Here is a 16867-nt window from a genome sequence, read left to right as displayed (position 1 = left end):
TGAGATGATGCAGGGAGATACAGGGCTCTCTCAGTGAAATGCAACAAAGCTGCCTTCAGGGGTCTGCTCTGTTCTTTGTCTGAAGTGCTGAAAAAGAAACGGAAAGAAATCAAAATTCTGCAATTTTTTCAGCATCTATCACTCAGTACAAGAAGAAGAAAAAAATCAGGGAATTTTTTAATTAAACACTGTGATTAGCTGTCATTTGCAGCCTGTTTTTTTCACTGGCAGTGACTGATCACCCTTTGAGCTGATGCTTTTATGTCCCTTGATAACTTTGATATGAGAAAAAGCCAAACAGAAGGTAGAAAGGAAATTCTTTTTTTCTCATTTGTATGTGAAAAACCATCCAAAGCTGATGCTGGTCCAGCTGAACAGGGCTGCTGCTGAGGGCTCTGCCATGCTCTATAGCTTGTTCCTGCTCACACAGGGAACAACAAAGACAGAAAGGCTCTTAAAGCACAGCTCTATTTACCTGAAAACAGGCAGGACTAAATGAACCAGATGAATAAACTCAGTTCTTTCTTCCTGTTTAGACTCCTTTTCACAGCACTTGTCCCCACCAGTTTGCCTCTTCCAAGAACTACTGGAAAAAACAGTACACATGGAAAAATGTCTGCTAGTTTAATCAAAACATACTGCTACATACTTTCAACTTCTTTCGTCCTATACATTAAAAGAAGGATAACCTTATTTTTATTTGCTAACAAAACAGTGGGGCTCGACTTTAATTTAAAAGCAATTAGTATTTTCTCAGATTGTGTGATATGATTTTTTTAGACTTCACAACCCCTCTTAAGTAAGGAATGTGCCTCCAGACATATCCTTTATACATCTAATGACTTTTCTCATAGGATCAAAAACATTATATTCTTTGTAATACTCATTTGCAATATTCATTTGCAAGCAAAATCTGTGTTTTCCATTTAATATGTTTGATATAAAACCCCCACATATTACATCATCTTACAAATACAGAGTACTTTAATATACACTTTGTTAACACTGGTTTAACGGAGCTAAATAGGTTTCCCTCTACATGGTCCTCAGTAACTGCCCCTTCTCCCAGCCTGGTGTGACCTGTGAAATACTTTCACACCCAGATCTTTTTATTCTAGCAGCAAATAAGCTTTATTTCTTTTAATATTATAAGAGTCCTTGAAGATCATGTGTAACTGCTTTCTTACTAAAAAAACAAAACAGTAAACAAAGATTAACCTGAAGTATGTGTTTCTACTCACTTCCATCCCTTTGTGTAGAAAATTGCACAGGGCAGAGTCCTCTACCTGTGCTTGAGAAGAAACGATGCTAAGGAATAGTTTCCAGACTATTCCAGGAAAGAGTAGATTGGGGTGGTGTCTCACATGAGTGCACTTCACACTATCACTTCACCAGTCGATCTGTCACAGTGTTGACACAGGTTATCTCAGGACTAGGGGAAGGACCCACTGCTGTCACTACACCCTCGTGCAGAGCCAAAGAAGCAGCAGCAGCAGTTTTCCTCCTGGAAGACAATTTCCCTGGCCAGAAGCTCAAAAAATCCTGTTCAGCAGCCCTTGTGCCTTACAGCTGTCTGCCCTCAGTGCAAACAACATCTGCACACTTTCTGTGAGCTCTTGGACAGTTTCCACTTCCAGCAATCAAGTAGAGAGTGCAAATGCCAAGCCCCTGCTTCACCATGGCTGTTCCATCCAACAGGTCACTTGGATGCTGTTGAGGTCCTGGATGCCTGGAAAATACACTTGGAAATGATCCCCTCAGAAAAATAATGTTGGAATCAACTATTCTTGTTTCAGAAACAACCCAGGCCATGGGCATGTGCCACCAGTGGTCCTTTCTCAGTGCTACCAGAGATAGTTTTAGAATGCTTTTTGCCACAGTATAATTGTTTCACTCTTATCAGACAGGGTTTGCTGATCAAACATGAGCACACCTGCCCACAAATGGGCAGCCAGTGCTACAGACCACGAGCACAAGAGCAGCAGGGAACCTTAGGGGGCTTATCAGGAATAGAAAATCTCACACTAACTTAAAATTTGCAGTGCAAATAAGTGCAAAATCCTGGGCAAACAGTTTTCAGTGATGTAAGCTAATCTAATTCACTTAGGTTTCAATTTCAGAGAAGTTAGTATAATTTATACCACTTTCTGCAAGTCAGTGTAGCTTTGAGTGTTGCCCTCTGTTGGTGCAAGATCCCGTGTTTAGAAGATCTAACAGAGAGTGTATTTGCATTTTGTCATGAGTGGAGCCAGCCTACCTGTGTGCATTCAAGATCTACATCTGAATTTATTACATTTCCAGGTTTATGGACTCTATAAAATACATTATAGGTAAAACATGAAACCATATTGAGTGTAACTGACTTTATGCCTTAACATCTATTTCATTACCAGGTTTCCTAACCTCCTGTGCCTTTACATGAAAGCAGGTACACATGTAACAACAACCTACAGTCACTGAGGGACTTTATGGTTGTACTACCATATCTTCCTCATGAAGCCAAGAGAAACAGCACACTTGTCTATAGCGAAATCTCAAAGGACAGACTCTGCTTTTTAAAAATTTGTCATATTTAATTTCTTATCCCAAGATACAGGATTAAAGGGATGCTTGCAGGCTGTCACCATCCCAATCCAAAGTAATCAAGATGCTGGAGAAAAACATACAAAATCCCCTGGAAAAGGAAACTTCAAGAGTGTTGCCAGGTGCTAGTGAAACCAGCACCAGAAGAAAACACCACAAAGCTGCATAAATCTGTTAGGGTTTATATCAAACATTCAGAAGGCTTTACTGTAAGATGGGGATGGAGAGGAGGCTCTTGATATAAACAGCTTCAACCTTAGAGGTTGCCTGAGTTTAAAGGTAAATAGTTGTTGAGAGGAAAGAAAAGTATTTTGAAGTCTTAAAATACAGTTGTATTTTCTTTATTGTTGTTGTGCTAAATCCTTGTTTGGTTTAAGGTCTTGTTGAGATTTGGTAGTCAGGTCTAGGAAATGGGGACAGGCTGGAAATAAAGACTTTTAACAATACAATGAAAAACAATCTGCAGTGCATTCACAGGAGTGCTCGTCTTTGTGCCAGGCACAGTCCTTTCATTTCACATATTACAAAGGAAAGAAAGTAGTGGGCTTTTCTCAAGACCAAATGAAAAAATCTTCCCCTCTGCAGCCAGGTAGGGAGAAAATGCAGCTTTTTGTGAAGGGGTGTCAATAATATAGTTACTTTGGGGGAATGATTTTCAATTTCTTGTGAAAACTCTGGTTTTGAAAAAATTAGTGTGTTATAACACATTGATTTTCTTCAGAAGTTTTGATCATCTTTTTCTCCAGACACAAAGTGATCACGATGTGAGTGCTTGAACACTTTCAGGAATGCGAGTTTGCATTAGAGTACTTCTGATTTAATGACTTTCCATTGGCTTCCAGGAAACTCATGCATTGATTTAGAAGTTCTTTGTATTAACTGCCATTAAGAGACTTTCAGAGGACTTGATACATCAGAGCTCTCTGAGATTTTTTCTATTCATTAACTAAACCATTATTTAAAATGCAGACTGGCTGGCTATTTAAATTGACGTGAATTTATGTATCCTCACAACATTAAGGGGAAATTTGTTACAAGACATATCTTCAGGCAAATTCAGTAGTGAGAAAACAAACACCTTCCTTTTATCTCATGGAACCACACATTCCTTTGCCAGAAAATATCTCACTTTATTTGTGAAGAACCTTTGCTTCAATAATGTACAATCATTTTCTTCTAACGATTAAAGTGTAAAAACAATTTTTGGTGAGATTCTGTTCCTGTTGTTTACATTAATGTGTAAGATAGCAATCTGTAGCATTAGATAGCAATGTTACACACATAAAACCCTTTGTGGGGAAGAAAGGCAAGTCTGGACATTTCAGAACATCCTTTATAAAAGGAGGTAAAACATGAATGCCCTTTGATTTTTGGAAGGCTTCTCTGAATGTGATGTTGGGATACTGAATTTGTAGTGCCATATCAAAAGCAAATAGCACAGCACAGCAATTGACTGACAAGCCTTGCCTCCCCTCTCCATGCAGCAGTTTTCCTTTCAGCTGCTATTCCCAGGCTGCTGCTGAGGTTCCACAGAGGCATCGACCCCAAAAGGCTGGAGAAGCATCAAAACAGTTGGGTTTGCTTTCTTTATTTCTTCAGTTAGGAATCCTTTTATGTAATACAAATAATCAACATCTGTGGGTGCATGAGCATCATTTTCTCTTAGAAGACATGTTCAAGGGTAGGTTTTTTGGGCATGAAATTTTTGCAAGCACATTGAATGCCAGTGTTATCACACTAGTAAGCTACGAGCTCCAAAGAAGTTTGTAGAGAAGATTCATTGCAAAGAAAACTTGCTCAGGGGAAATCATGGGATGACCATCAATTTCAGACCTTAAAGTAAACTTTGATGAAAGACATAGCATTGACTGCATGAAACAATCCTCAGCAAAACGAAAAAGGTGAAAAGCCCTGCTACAGCAGTGATACATACTGCAGTTTCCAACCACAGCTTCACCCAACAATTCTCTTGTATCAGGGACTATTGTTCCACATTTCTCTTGAACCAAAATTCTAATATAAGTGCACTGAGATCAGCTAGTTTTCACCTTCTTGGGTGATGAAAGATAATGAGCCTGTAAGTTATGCATTTCTTCAATCCAGCTGGCTCAGGTTTGCTTAAAGCTGCTTTAAACTTCCAAGCCTGCCATCAGCATGGCTGACCTCTTGGTCCTGTAACAACATCTGAGACAACTGCAGGGTTTCCTGGATTATGAATTTCATATTTTTATATAGATGTACTGAATACAGGCAATTTTATCTTCAGCTTCTCATTTCTTTTTTTCCAGCTACCAGAATACTTAAGTGATTCAGGTACTTGGGACTACATTACCTTCCTTGGCATAGTAAAAATTTCTCATCCTGCCATTTGTACTTCTTGCTATTTTATACTATGCATCCCATTTCCCTAGAGATGTTTAGTTTTCTTCCATTCTAAATACAGGACAATAATTTATTTTTCATTCCTGGAACAGCAGCATCACAGACTTATTGTATGCAATTGCTGTTTCTACTTTTTAAATCACTATTTTTGATAACATTAGGGCCTGCAAAAAGAGTGAGTCCTCTGTCCTGATTTATTTCAGCTGTGTGGATTGTGAATATGTATATTACTAGGGATAGAAACTGAAACTGACTTTTAAAAAAAGGCATTTGGAAAAAAATATTTGGGGGCCATGGCTATTTAAAAGACAAATTTGGTTTCAAAGTTATTTCACTTAAAGGGCAAAGAAGAACTGTTTTATACAACTAAGTTCCGTTGCAATTTCCTTTACCAAAGAGATGCCATTTAAACCATGTATTAAATCTAGTGACAGAGTTGACAGATGAAAAAGTGAATAATTGATATATTGTGCAGTTTGAAGACTGAGTTATCAGTAAACTGTCTTCTTTAAGCCGCTGGTATTACTTCAAATTTAAACCCTAATTTATACCCTGAGAGGTCTTCAATGTCATTAATTGTATCCACTAAGCAAAATTGAGAGGATAGTACATGAATTTGTAATAAAACTGAACATGGGGGGAAATCCTCTGACATTTCACTAGCTTCCAACTGCTTCATGAGGGATGACTCCTAATTACTTGTACTAAAGGCTCAGTAAGCATCAGCTACAGAAGAAGAATCTGTGAGATTGGTGTAGATTTCTGTTCTGGATAATGAAGAGGGGTGGGACCTTTCCCGTTGAATTTTGTCTGAGTTGACTCTAGTCCCGTTGCCATGAGAAAATTATTTTGAATTGAGAATAAATTAGACACTTTATTAAAATTACTTTGCACTTATGTTAACTCTTGCTCTTGGAGAAAAAACCCCAACAAACTCAACACTTCCATAAGTTTGGAATACATTCCTTGTTTTCAGGCTCATGATATTACCATACAGGACAGTTTTTATACTAAGCTTTTCTAGTTTTTCCCCTTAATGTTATGTTCTAGAAGTCTTTTCACAGAACTTTGAGGGAAAAGAACTGCAATTTCATGTGCAGAGAATTCATTATTAATGAAGGAAAAATACCCCACAACTCTAAGGTTTCATTGGTCTTGAGGTCAAAATCCACCAAATTTTGATGTCTTTTCCACTCCAAATTGTGAATCAGCCACAGTGAAGATGGACCACAACTGTATTCATATTTCAGCCAAGCTGGAGTGTTATTCATCAGAAAGTTTAATTCACCTATGGAACATAAATTAGAAAATGCCCAAATCTCAGCTGTTTTTGGCTGTGAGTGAATCTAAAAGACATCTCATTAGAACAAAACTGTGACCCACACTTCTGGCTGCATCCAACCTAGGAAATAGATGGTTTTTTGGGTTTTTTTAGTGTTTAAAAAATTAAATCCACACAGAAGACATACCTTTAGGGTATGCCAAGACCACCCAGCAAGATGGTTACCGTGGCAGAACTAGAACTTGGGAGTTCCTGGCTTATTGTCTTAAGTTAAAACCACTAGACTGAGCTTATTCAAAGGGAAAAAAAAGTGGCCAGAAAGTAAACTTTTACAACATGGTAGTAAAGTTAGAGCTTGTTAGAATATTTGAGATTAATGGCAACAGGAGGATTTTTGTCAAAATCAGTATAACTTTGGGAAAAAAGCAAATGTCTAATATAAGTGTTTCTCTGTTAAACTGCAGAACACCCCAACACCATCTGCCCACATTTGCAAATATTTTTGAAGAAATTCCTACTGAGTTAACCAATGCTTATGTGGAGCTTCAATCTTTGTTCCTTCATATTTTAAGCCAGTGCAAATCGAAGGACCCCTGGGAACTCTTTCTATGGTTATTTTAAGCTAAAGTGATGGTGTGGTGGGGTTTTTTGTTTTTTTTTTTTTCCATAGAGGAATCTAAAAGTGGTAAGTCAAAAAAAAACCCCAGGTATTAATTTCACTTTTGTCAGTTTATTACCCTAAGGTAAGAGCAGTCTTCCAAAGCTTTAGCTTGTCAGCAGAATGTTTCTGCAAATACTATAAGCCACTTACACCTCTGTTTTAAAGGATCATTCACTACTGTGTGAATAAACACTATGCAGTAAACAACGTTGCTACATTTGTGATTTCCCTGAAGTTTGCCAAATTCTGATGTCTCATATAATCTTATGCCTCAAACCAACCTAGTAGTATTACAGCAGTCAGTCTCACTGTTGCAGAATCACAGAGCAGTATATTCTCCCCCTCCATCACTTCACAGATGAGGGAGGGAGGAATAAAATTTTTGTTGACACCTAATAGAGCACACACAGCAAATGTTTACTCAGCTCTTCTGCTTTGAAGATACTGTCAAACACTCTGCTGACAGCCATTACTGTTCCTGCTTGTTTAGACACAGCTCTGATATGCAGAGATATGGAACATGAAAAGTATGAGACTTTGGTGATTTCACAGTGTGATGACAATGTTGTATATTACAAATCCATTGCAAATCCAAGTCTAAAAGATAAACAAGTACTGCAGTTTGGGAAGCAAAAAAGAGCTTGAGACCACAAGCTCTTCCTGAACTCTGAGCATTAGGAGAGCAAAAAAGGTACACACCTCCAGATGGTCCCCAAGCATGAAAACTCTTCTCCTTCTAGCTCTATGGGAGTATGGATGCAAAGGACCTCTGCATTCCGGGGATGAGCAGAAAGATTCCCTATGGCAATCTCACTTTCTTGGTATAGAAAGAGGTCAACCAAACACCTGGACTCTGGTCAGCAATCTTCAGTTCTCCTTCGTCTAGGTGAAGCCTGGAGTGATCACACATCCCACAGAACCTCACAACCTCGGTGGGTGGCTGAGCTCCCAACAGCTGGTTCACTCTGTGCTTGGCATATGAAGACGTGGAGTCAGGAACAGCTGTGTCACACACTTCGTGCAGAACATTCCCAATAAATGCTTCTGGTGCTCACCCCATAAATTCAAGCTTACATAGTTCTGGGCATATAGCACATCCAGTGTTACCAAACACACAGGGTACAGACAACCCCCTAACCAGAGGGTCTTTGGTGGGGCAGTCTCTACCAAGGCCAGCAAGCACTGTTAGAATTTTGCTCAACAGGGAAGGCTATGCACATCCTCTCTAATTCCTCCTAAGAGTTCTAGCAAACACACTATGTGGAACACCTGAAATTAGATTTTGCTGTATTGAAAGTAAAAGTCTGTACTTCCTTCTATCACATCTGTTTCCTTCTAGCAACTTGGAAATGAATCCTCTCTTCATATTTAAAAATTAATTCCTGTTGATAAATGTTGATCAAAGTTACATTTTTCGTAACTTAGGCTGTGGTTTAATACATGTGGTACTTATACAGATCCTACTGAATTATTTCATTTATTATCTTTTCATACTTATAAAGACACTACTGTTTATGAGAGGAAAGGAAAGAGTTCCAACAACTGCACATGCTGAAACCAAAGTTCAGCTGTTTAACAAACAAAAGGCATTTGTGCATTAACCCCCCCCACACACTATCATTGTTTTAGAAAGATCTAACAAGACCAAAATTTAAAGTAATTTCTTCTACTGCTTGTACTTTTCCTTCCAATAGACTTGCTACATAGCCAGGGGCAGTCCTGCTTGGAGGGACAGCAATACCAAAGCTAAGCTGAATTCCCAATACGGCTGCATCCTGTTTACCCTGAGAAAAAGGAATATAGGAATTCACAAGTAATGTGTGTTTGCATCTCAGCATTTAATGTTAAAGGTTCAGGCTACATTATAAAGGCTTAAAATATCTTCTATGCAGGACTCTGCACTGGGAATCACTGCTGAAGACAAGCACTTTCTTGTGAGTATTTATAGCTTTCTCTGCTTCTACAGTGAACAATTTGGAGGGGTAAAGCATCAACATTTAACTTTCCATGGTTTCCATGGTCTCATGACTCATGTTCTAGTAATTCCTCCTGTTAAATTCATCTTTCTGATGAACTAAAGATCGATAATAGCCATGGAAATATCAGCATGATAATCTATTAAAAGCTATGAATATTTTGTTATCTGCTTTTGAATAATCATTAGCCTCTGCATTGTGTCTCATTAAAATTTGTGATACCTTTCTGTCCTAGTGACAGAAATTTAAAGCAAAATAAAAAAATGATGAAGAGTAAAAGAACTGGGAAATTTGCTTTTAAGTACCAGTAATGATATGAATTCTCTGCAGCTGTATCACTGACATAATCTCTGTAAAAAGCAAAATACATAGAAAATTTAGAATAAGCAAAATATTGCACAATCACACTCACAAAGCTGAAGCTGAAGTATTCCAGGGATTTTAACTTGACTCACAAAGAGCCTCATTGAAGTCAGTTTTGAAGACTTTCCCGAAGGTTCAGTCCACATACATTGCCTATGATCAGTTGAAAGTGTCAATTTTGCACAAAATTTTACACGTCAGCTTCAAAGTTTTCTCAGTGGTATAAAAAGAAAGTAGCAACTCATTTATAGGCAGCACAGTTTGGCTGAGGCAAGAGCTAAACTATACTTAGCTTTAAGACTGACTGGCTGCATGACTGTTGGGAAATCATTTAACCTATTCCCTTTTCCCAAACTGCCTCTGATTCTACAAAATATTTAATGTGTGTGTGACAGTTCAATGTAGTGAAATGATTTATATAGACAGGATTGTGTGTGTCCATTTTTGCACACATAATTTTCCCACATCATTCACGGATGCAAAGTACCATTATTTTAAAATTGATATGCCCGATGTAGAAAGTTTATTTTGAAATAGCAGTATCTGAAGGAGGAATATTTCTTTTTGTTTTTCATGTCAAAATGCAAATAATGTGCATAATGCAAGTACTGCAAATGCAAACTGTAATTAGTAAAAGACACGTTCTACAGGTGAATTCTCATGTGTTAACTTCTTATTACTCTCTTCCAACTGAACCTCACCTCTGAATTTAAATTTTACTTACATCATGTCTTTTAACACAGTGTTGTTAAATCAGGCTACACCAAACACCAGCACCAAACACCACTAACAACATTTAACAGTGAAACTGAGGGAAGTTTAGGTATTGTTCCCCAACTCACACAGCAAAGCAGAGTAAAACATTGGTACTTGAAGCCACAGTTCCTGAGTCAGTATAACCCTGCTCATTTTATGGCTTTTGTGGTCCCTCTTCCAGAGCTTCCCTCTTTATTTTTCATAAGCCTGATTTTCATGTAGTTGTGGAGACAACCATGACTGGTGATAAAAATTCACTGCATTGATCAGAAAGCTCTGTCTGAAAGTAACAGAGGTCAGTGATAATGGGAAGTGTTGGTCCTGATGGAGCTCTCTACCATGTGCTTGTGTGCTGCTCTTCAGAGTCATCTCAATTGCATCTCACAGTTCCTGAGCCCTAATACACAAAACACACAGATTATTTTCAGTCAGTTAGTAATTTCTAATATCTGTGCTGAGAAACAAGGTGAAAGATAAAAAACCTTCCAGAAGACATAAATTTAACATAAACTACAGGAGGTTGATCTGTCCTCCAGTGAAATCAAACTGCAATCTGGACAGAGAGCTGGACATAAGGCTGTCATCAAGGCCGCCCTTCCAAGCACAAACACGATTATTAAGAAGAGAGGCATCTAAAACCTTAATCAGGTGCTAGCACAATGTACTTATTAAACATTTGTAACTACAAATCACAGGCCCATAGATGGCCATACCTTTGTGCAAGAAAGCTGGAGTTTCCAGAAATAATGTCAATGGAAGTCTACAGTGTGTGTGTGTTCACAGTGCTTCCATGTATTTGCAGTAGACAGAAGACTATAAAAGGTGTAAGTTCCTTTCTATTATACATATCTATTACATTATATCTGTTCCTTTTTATTATATATGATCAGTGTCACCTAACATTTAGTGGAAAAGAAGGGAAAAATTTTTCTCTCACAGAAAGTCTTGAGTTTTCCCATTCAAGAGCTGCAATGCATCATTAACTTCTATACAGAAAACATTGTTCACTCCAACCAGCAATTAGTGGCAACATTTCTATCCTGTGCAGTGATGAGATTTTTATGCTAATCATTACACAGCAGTAAATTAATCATTTGGGCACATTTAGATGGTATGTATATTTCATGAGACAGATATAGATATCAAGATCAGTTTGATATTTACTTATGGTAAATGGAAGTGTCTCAAATCGCTATGGGGGAAGCATACTAACTAAATACACAGCCAAGGATGTTTGTAATAGAGCAGCAGCATCAGCACTGCTTCAACTCTCTGTTTTTAATTATTTTAAGGGAGCTAAAAGTCTTGTGAGAACACATTGAACGCAATCATTCAAAGAGACAGTGAAATGACAGTATTGTCTTGGCACAATGAAGGACAAAAGCAAACCTACCCTGCAATTCTTCTTTTATTACTGGCAAAATTACTTACATTACATTATGCAGTATTGAAAACAGATTTTTCATCAGCATTTGTACTATAGTCTAGTCAAGTAAATGAATTATGTATTGGCCTTGTCCCTCTGTAACTGTGTCTGAAGCTCTGAGTTGTAGCTGAAAGGAAGATACCCAGGGGCCTCCCTTATCAGCAGATGCAAGAGATTTGTAATACCTCAAGGAAAATTACTATTTGAAATTTAAATTTTTGACGTATATTTTAATACTAGTGCTGGGTTTTTCAGGCAGATCTTTGCAGGCAAAACCCCAAATGTTTATTGGAGGGACATGTACCCATGATCCCTTTGACCTAGAACATTATCAAATTATCTATGATAAGTACAGATTTATGGCAGATGACCCTCACAATAACATAATAAATAATAAAATTATGTCCTAAGGTACTACTTTCTCAATTAAAAGTTGAGAAAGATTCTCAAAGATTAATGGCATGTGAGTGGAAGGCAAAGTTCTGTTGGCTTACCTGGATCACCTCAGAAGTGCTCTTGAATTGAAAATTGACCAAGTGATACATGTTTAATGGCCACTAATTGGAAGAGTATAATTGCTACACTGAGCAGTGGTAAAGATAAGCTACTGCACAGATGGTATGAAATCCCACTGGGAAAGAGAATAAATTTATTAGCATCTCCTCGTTTATGGAATTTTTTGAGAGAGCTACATCCAAACAGGCAGATTATCAGGAGAGCACTATGGACAGATGAACTTTTAGGTCTGAGAACTAAAACACATCAGAAAAAAATGGGTGAATCAGAGACAATATCTTATTTTAATGAAATCTGGTTTTACAAGTTAAAAAAAAAAATCTTTGTTTTTCAATTTCAGAAATCAAATATTTTTATTTTCATTATTTCCATAAAAAGAACATGGCAGTTTTGATTTTTGAAATTTTTTTTCCAAAACCAATGCTTCTTTCTAGAGCTGTGTAACTGAAGCTGACATGAAGGTTACAGTTTCTTCAGGGGCATCATGGTCTTGATTTTTACAGTCTCTCTTACGTAGCTGTTCTGCTTTTGGCCTGGGAATGGTTAATTTTCTTACTTAGGAGCTGACAAGCATATCTTGACATGTGCTGTGGTGCCATGTGCACACTTGTAGTGTTATTCTCCTTTGCAGAGGAGTGCTCTTGACTCCAGAGATTTTCTGTTTGACTTGAGGCAGTGGAGAAAAACACAAATAAACACCATTTCCAAGAGAGCATAGGTTAAGATTTGCAACCATATAGGTAACTTCACAGAACATCTTTCTGAATTTCTGATATAAAAAGCCTCATACCCTGAGGGAAAAGAATATGGAACAACAATTCAGGAAACAGTCAGTCACATTGTGTAAAGGACAAAAGGCTGGATTTGGAGACAGCTGAGGATCTGTCAGTGGTGAGCACCACTAACAATGCTCTTGTCAAGGAAAGAGAAACATAGACATCACGCCTTGAAAGCAGAGGAAATCTGCTAACTTTATTTCAATATTGTTTCTCTAAAAAGATAGAGTAGAGCATCTCCAGGCAGCTTTTATGCTCTCAAAATGGTTTGGAGGGAATACTGAAATAGTTAATAAATTTGATGGAAAACAGCTATTATCACAGTAAACAGATACCATGATTATGAATTCTGTAAAAATGAATTGCTCATTATTCAGCTATTGCTTAACAGCAGAACTGATTAACAGCACTAGGGACTGCCTGCTATTTGGTTTAACACTCCATGATCGTAACATTAGTTGTTTGGTGCTGATTATATTGTAGCAGTTATTCACATCACTGAGTTTGCTTGTTGTAAAATTGAAAATCACAAACAAGGATCACGTCACAAGGAAATGAGCAGAAATCATATGCTTTAAAATATTCCCCAAGACCAGTTATACTTTCTCTACAGATATGCCTGAAACTCATCTGAATATTCATAATCTCAGTAAGCAAGAAAAAAACCCAACCCCCAAACCAACAAAGTATATAAGAATTCAGATTCCCAGGTTAATCCCTCCATCAAAGTAAATTTGTACCAGCATCCTCTAGCCCAGCTTCAGCAAGGGAGACCATCCCTGCAAGTGAGGGGCAGCTAGGAATGGCTTCAGGACTCTGAATCAAAATCTGCTCTTACACTTTGCTTGGATATCAGCTGGCAAGACCTGAAGGTCACAAATCACAGCCGTGTGCTGTTTCTGAAACATGGCATTTCACAGAAAAACTGCCACACAAAATTCTCTGCCTGTCACTATGGTGAGTCTTCCATGGAAAAGAAAAAGACACACATGGCTTTCCATGAGGAGGTGCCCAAAAAAACACAGGAGAGCTGAGATTGCTCTGTTGGCTTTCTATTCTCTGTGTCCTGGTTTATCTGAGTCTTAGATGAACCTCTCATAAGATCTAAAAATGAACCTGAATGAAAACTATTATGCTATTTTAGTATTTTGACTATTATTTGACCATTCTACCATCTATTACCATTTAAAAAGACAAGATTAATTTGTCCTATAATCTGAAAACTTCTAGAAACTACAGCATTATCTAAAAGCAGGGAAAAGAAAGGGCTGTTTGGTTAATAGTACATAATTCCAATGCATACAATGAAAGAGAAATAAAACCAGTAAACGTGTACACTAAACCAATACAGTAATTATTCTGATGCAAACAATTTATTTGGTATATTTTTCCTGCTGCACAAGATCACCGTGCATACAAATGATTATTATATCATAGTCAAAAAGTTATCACATCTTCATCTGAAATTTAAGAAGTACTTAGAGGAATACATTTAAGTGAAAATTACAAATGGAAGAGATCAAAACAGGAAAAAGAAGCATGAACGTGTGAAAGAGAGTGTGTTTTGAGGAAAACAGATATAATAATAAAGCAGAAAATCAGGGTTGTAGAATTTTCTACAGCTGTAGTCCACATGCATTAGTGGACTTAAAATCTTTACTGAAGAACAGAAATCTTCTTTCTTGCTGTTTTATTACCTTGGCAACATATCCTCCATGTCAGCAATTACATAGGAGACAACAGTCCAAAGAGCAGCACAGAGATTCATCTGGTTTGGATCCTGAACTGTCATCGTGTCCCCTTGAGAATGATGAAACCAGAAGTATTTATTGATGTCACTGTGCAAGCTGGCACCTGCAGAGAAAAATGGGCAAAGTTCCATTATAGGAATACAAATATTTAAAGAGGAATATAAACTTGAACCTGTTCCTGGGCTGTTTATGAATAAATCCGTATGCAACTGTATCAAATCCATGATCAATTTGAAATAAAATAACTGTACAAAGCTGTGCCATGTGCATTTTGTAGGTTTTAGGTTAATTGACTCGTGTGAGCATGAGGCAGCAAAAATTCGCACTGGGGAAAAGCCAACCTTCCCCTGGGAGACTCATATCCTCAGCAACGATATGCATCCTTTTTCTTCTGAAACGAACAGACTTCAAGCAGGAAAATCCCTACAGTAACTCCACAGCAGCGCTTCCCCTGTTCTCCACTGCTGAGTTACAACTGATTCCTGAAACCTTTCCTTGCTGTTATTTGTGTTGGGGAACACTTTGGAATTTGCTTCTGCTTTTGAGCCCCTGTACATCACAAGGAGGTGCTATTTCAGAACAGGCAGATAACCTGGGGTAACCCAGGTAGCCCAGGACTACATTCCTCTTGCAGTCAGGAGTCCTCATAAGACGGGGCAGAAGCAAGTTGAGTGAAATCACAATTCTTCCCATTCAGGAACAACTTATTCCCTCTAGGACCACATGGGCAGGGAAAGAACTACTTTTCCCCAAGCCAGGTGGGCTCAGGGAGCACAAATAATGCTTGCAAGGCATCACTCAAGGCAGACCAAAGCCAAGAGGAGCTGGAGAAGGTGACTAGGAGCTGCAGCAGAGGTGCTGGCAGAGGATTGGCTATTTTAGCCCCGACTATTCTCTGCTCCAGTGCCCACTGACCCTCTCTAAACCCCTGTTCCCTTGAATTTCTGCCTCTCCTCCAGTTTTATCAGCCTCCATCAGCTTTGTTGTAATGTCAACAACCATTCCATCATTAACAGAATTCCACATCAAATTTTGAAAATAAGTAAATTTGGTATTTTCCCAAACACACTCTCACTGCTTGCAATTCCTTTGCATTGATTTCTTTGTCCTGCTCCCCAACTAGGGCCAGGGAAGGACCCACTTAGCACAAGACCCACTTCTTTCTTGGTCTACAAACCCAGAGAACTGGTGTAAATTCACAAGTAAGAGCTATGGACTGCAGACAGAAACACCGACTGAGGGTACTCCTGCCATGCCAAGCAAGAAGGAAAGCCTCAGGACTGTCTGACTATAAAGATGAAGTACATAAATTATTAATATATTTATTTACATGCTGTTGAAATCAGTATCAGATGATGAGGGCTTTGATAAACTCATATGTGCTCGTAAGACTTAATGTTATGATTTTTCTTGGTTTTCCTGAGATGCCTGAAGCCTTTGAAGAGAATGAAAGCAAAATTTCCCACAGCATAACTGTACATTTCTATAATATATGTCTTTTGATCACTCAAACAATCATGCAGAACAGCGTCCAGCTCTCCCTGTGGGTAACAGGCATGTTTCTCTTGCTCTAATAGGGACTGACTTGGATGGCTCAGTTCACTGCTATTTTAGAGAAGGAATAGAAAGTTAATGCATTTTAATTCCACCCATGGTGAAGATCCCTTCATAAAGGAGATGACAAGCAGAAAGACCAAATGCTACAGCATAAGGTTATGCAGTATTGTGATTGATTTTATCTTAAGAAGCTCTTCTTGTTCTTAATTGACCTGTTTGTTCCTGACTTGAAGCATGGCAATCCCACACAAGTCACTGGGTAAGTTACAGGTGCTGAATTATGTTCTAATAATTTTAGCATTAAATTTATATCAAGTCATAGTAACTTTTAAAATTTTCTTCTGAATGCTTTTAAATATATAAAATCATAAAAGGATTGTACAATGATAAATTCTTTAACCAACGGACTTCTGCACTACAGACACATTATAAGCTAATCTGTTGAGGCAACCCTGTTACTGTTTTTGAACACTTCTGTAAGACTCAAGACAAAAATTGCCCAGATTTTGTCATTGAAATTTCACTAATCAGAGTAACTATGGATTTACAGAATAGCACTTTATTCCTGTGAATGGAACAAAAACAAACACCCTTTGCTTTGTCATGTTTACCTCTCTTAAACACTGGAAAAGATTATTTTTTGTCTAAATTGATTTTATAAATCAGAAAATTATCGACTTTGACATCAAGCAATCACTGTGCAAGAAAATCAAAAGGTTCTCAAACTGGCCATGCTGTCTGTGCCATGTTGTGAGCTAGCATTGAAGCCAGTGACCTGCAAACATCTTGAGAGAGTAAGGAAAAGACCCTAATAAAGCAGTTTTATCCAATGTAATTA

At 37.9% G+C, this 16867-nt stretch overlaps 1 protein-coding gene across 1 annotated transcript in view; it reads right to left on the bottom strand.

Annotated features, from left to right (window-relative positions):
• Nucleotides 1–14075: 14075 nt before the first annotated feature.
• CPQ (carboxypeptidase Q) overlaps nucleotides 14076–16867 on the bottom strand; it is a 141998-nt gene continuing 139206 nt past the window's right edge. The window contains exon 8 of the mRNA XM_014879795.2: nucleotides 14076–14575. Coding sequence (XP_014735281.1) covers nucleotides 14415–14575 — 161 coding nt within the window. The 3' untranslated portion in view covers nucleotides 14076–14414. The remainder of the gene's footprint in view (nucleotides 14576–16867) is intronic.

The sequence above is a fragment of the Sturnus vulgaris genome, chromosome 1, assembly GCF_052056855.1.
Source record: "Sturnus vulgaris isolate bStuVul1 chromosome 1, bStuVul1.hap1, whole genome shotgun sequence".
Lineage (NCBI taxonomy): Eukaryota > Metazoa > Chordata > Aves > Passeriformes > Sturnidae > Sturnus > Sturnus vulgaris.
The sequence above is the reverse complement of the archived record's forward strand: the minus strand, read 5'-3'. Positions and strand labels throughout refer to the sequence as shown.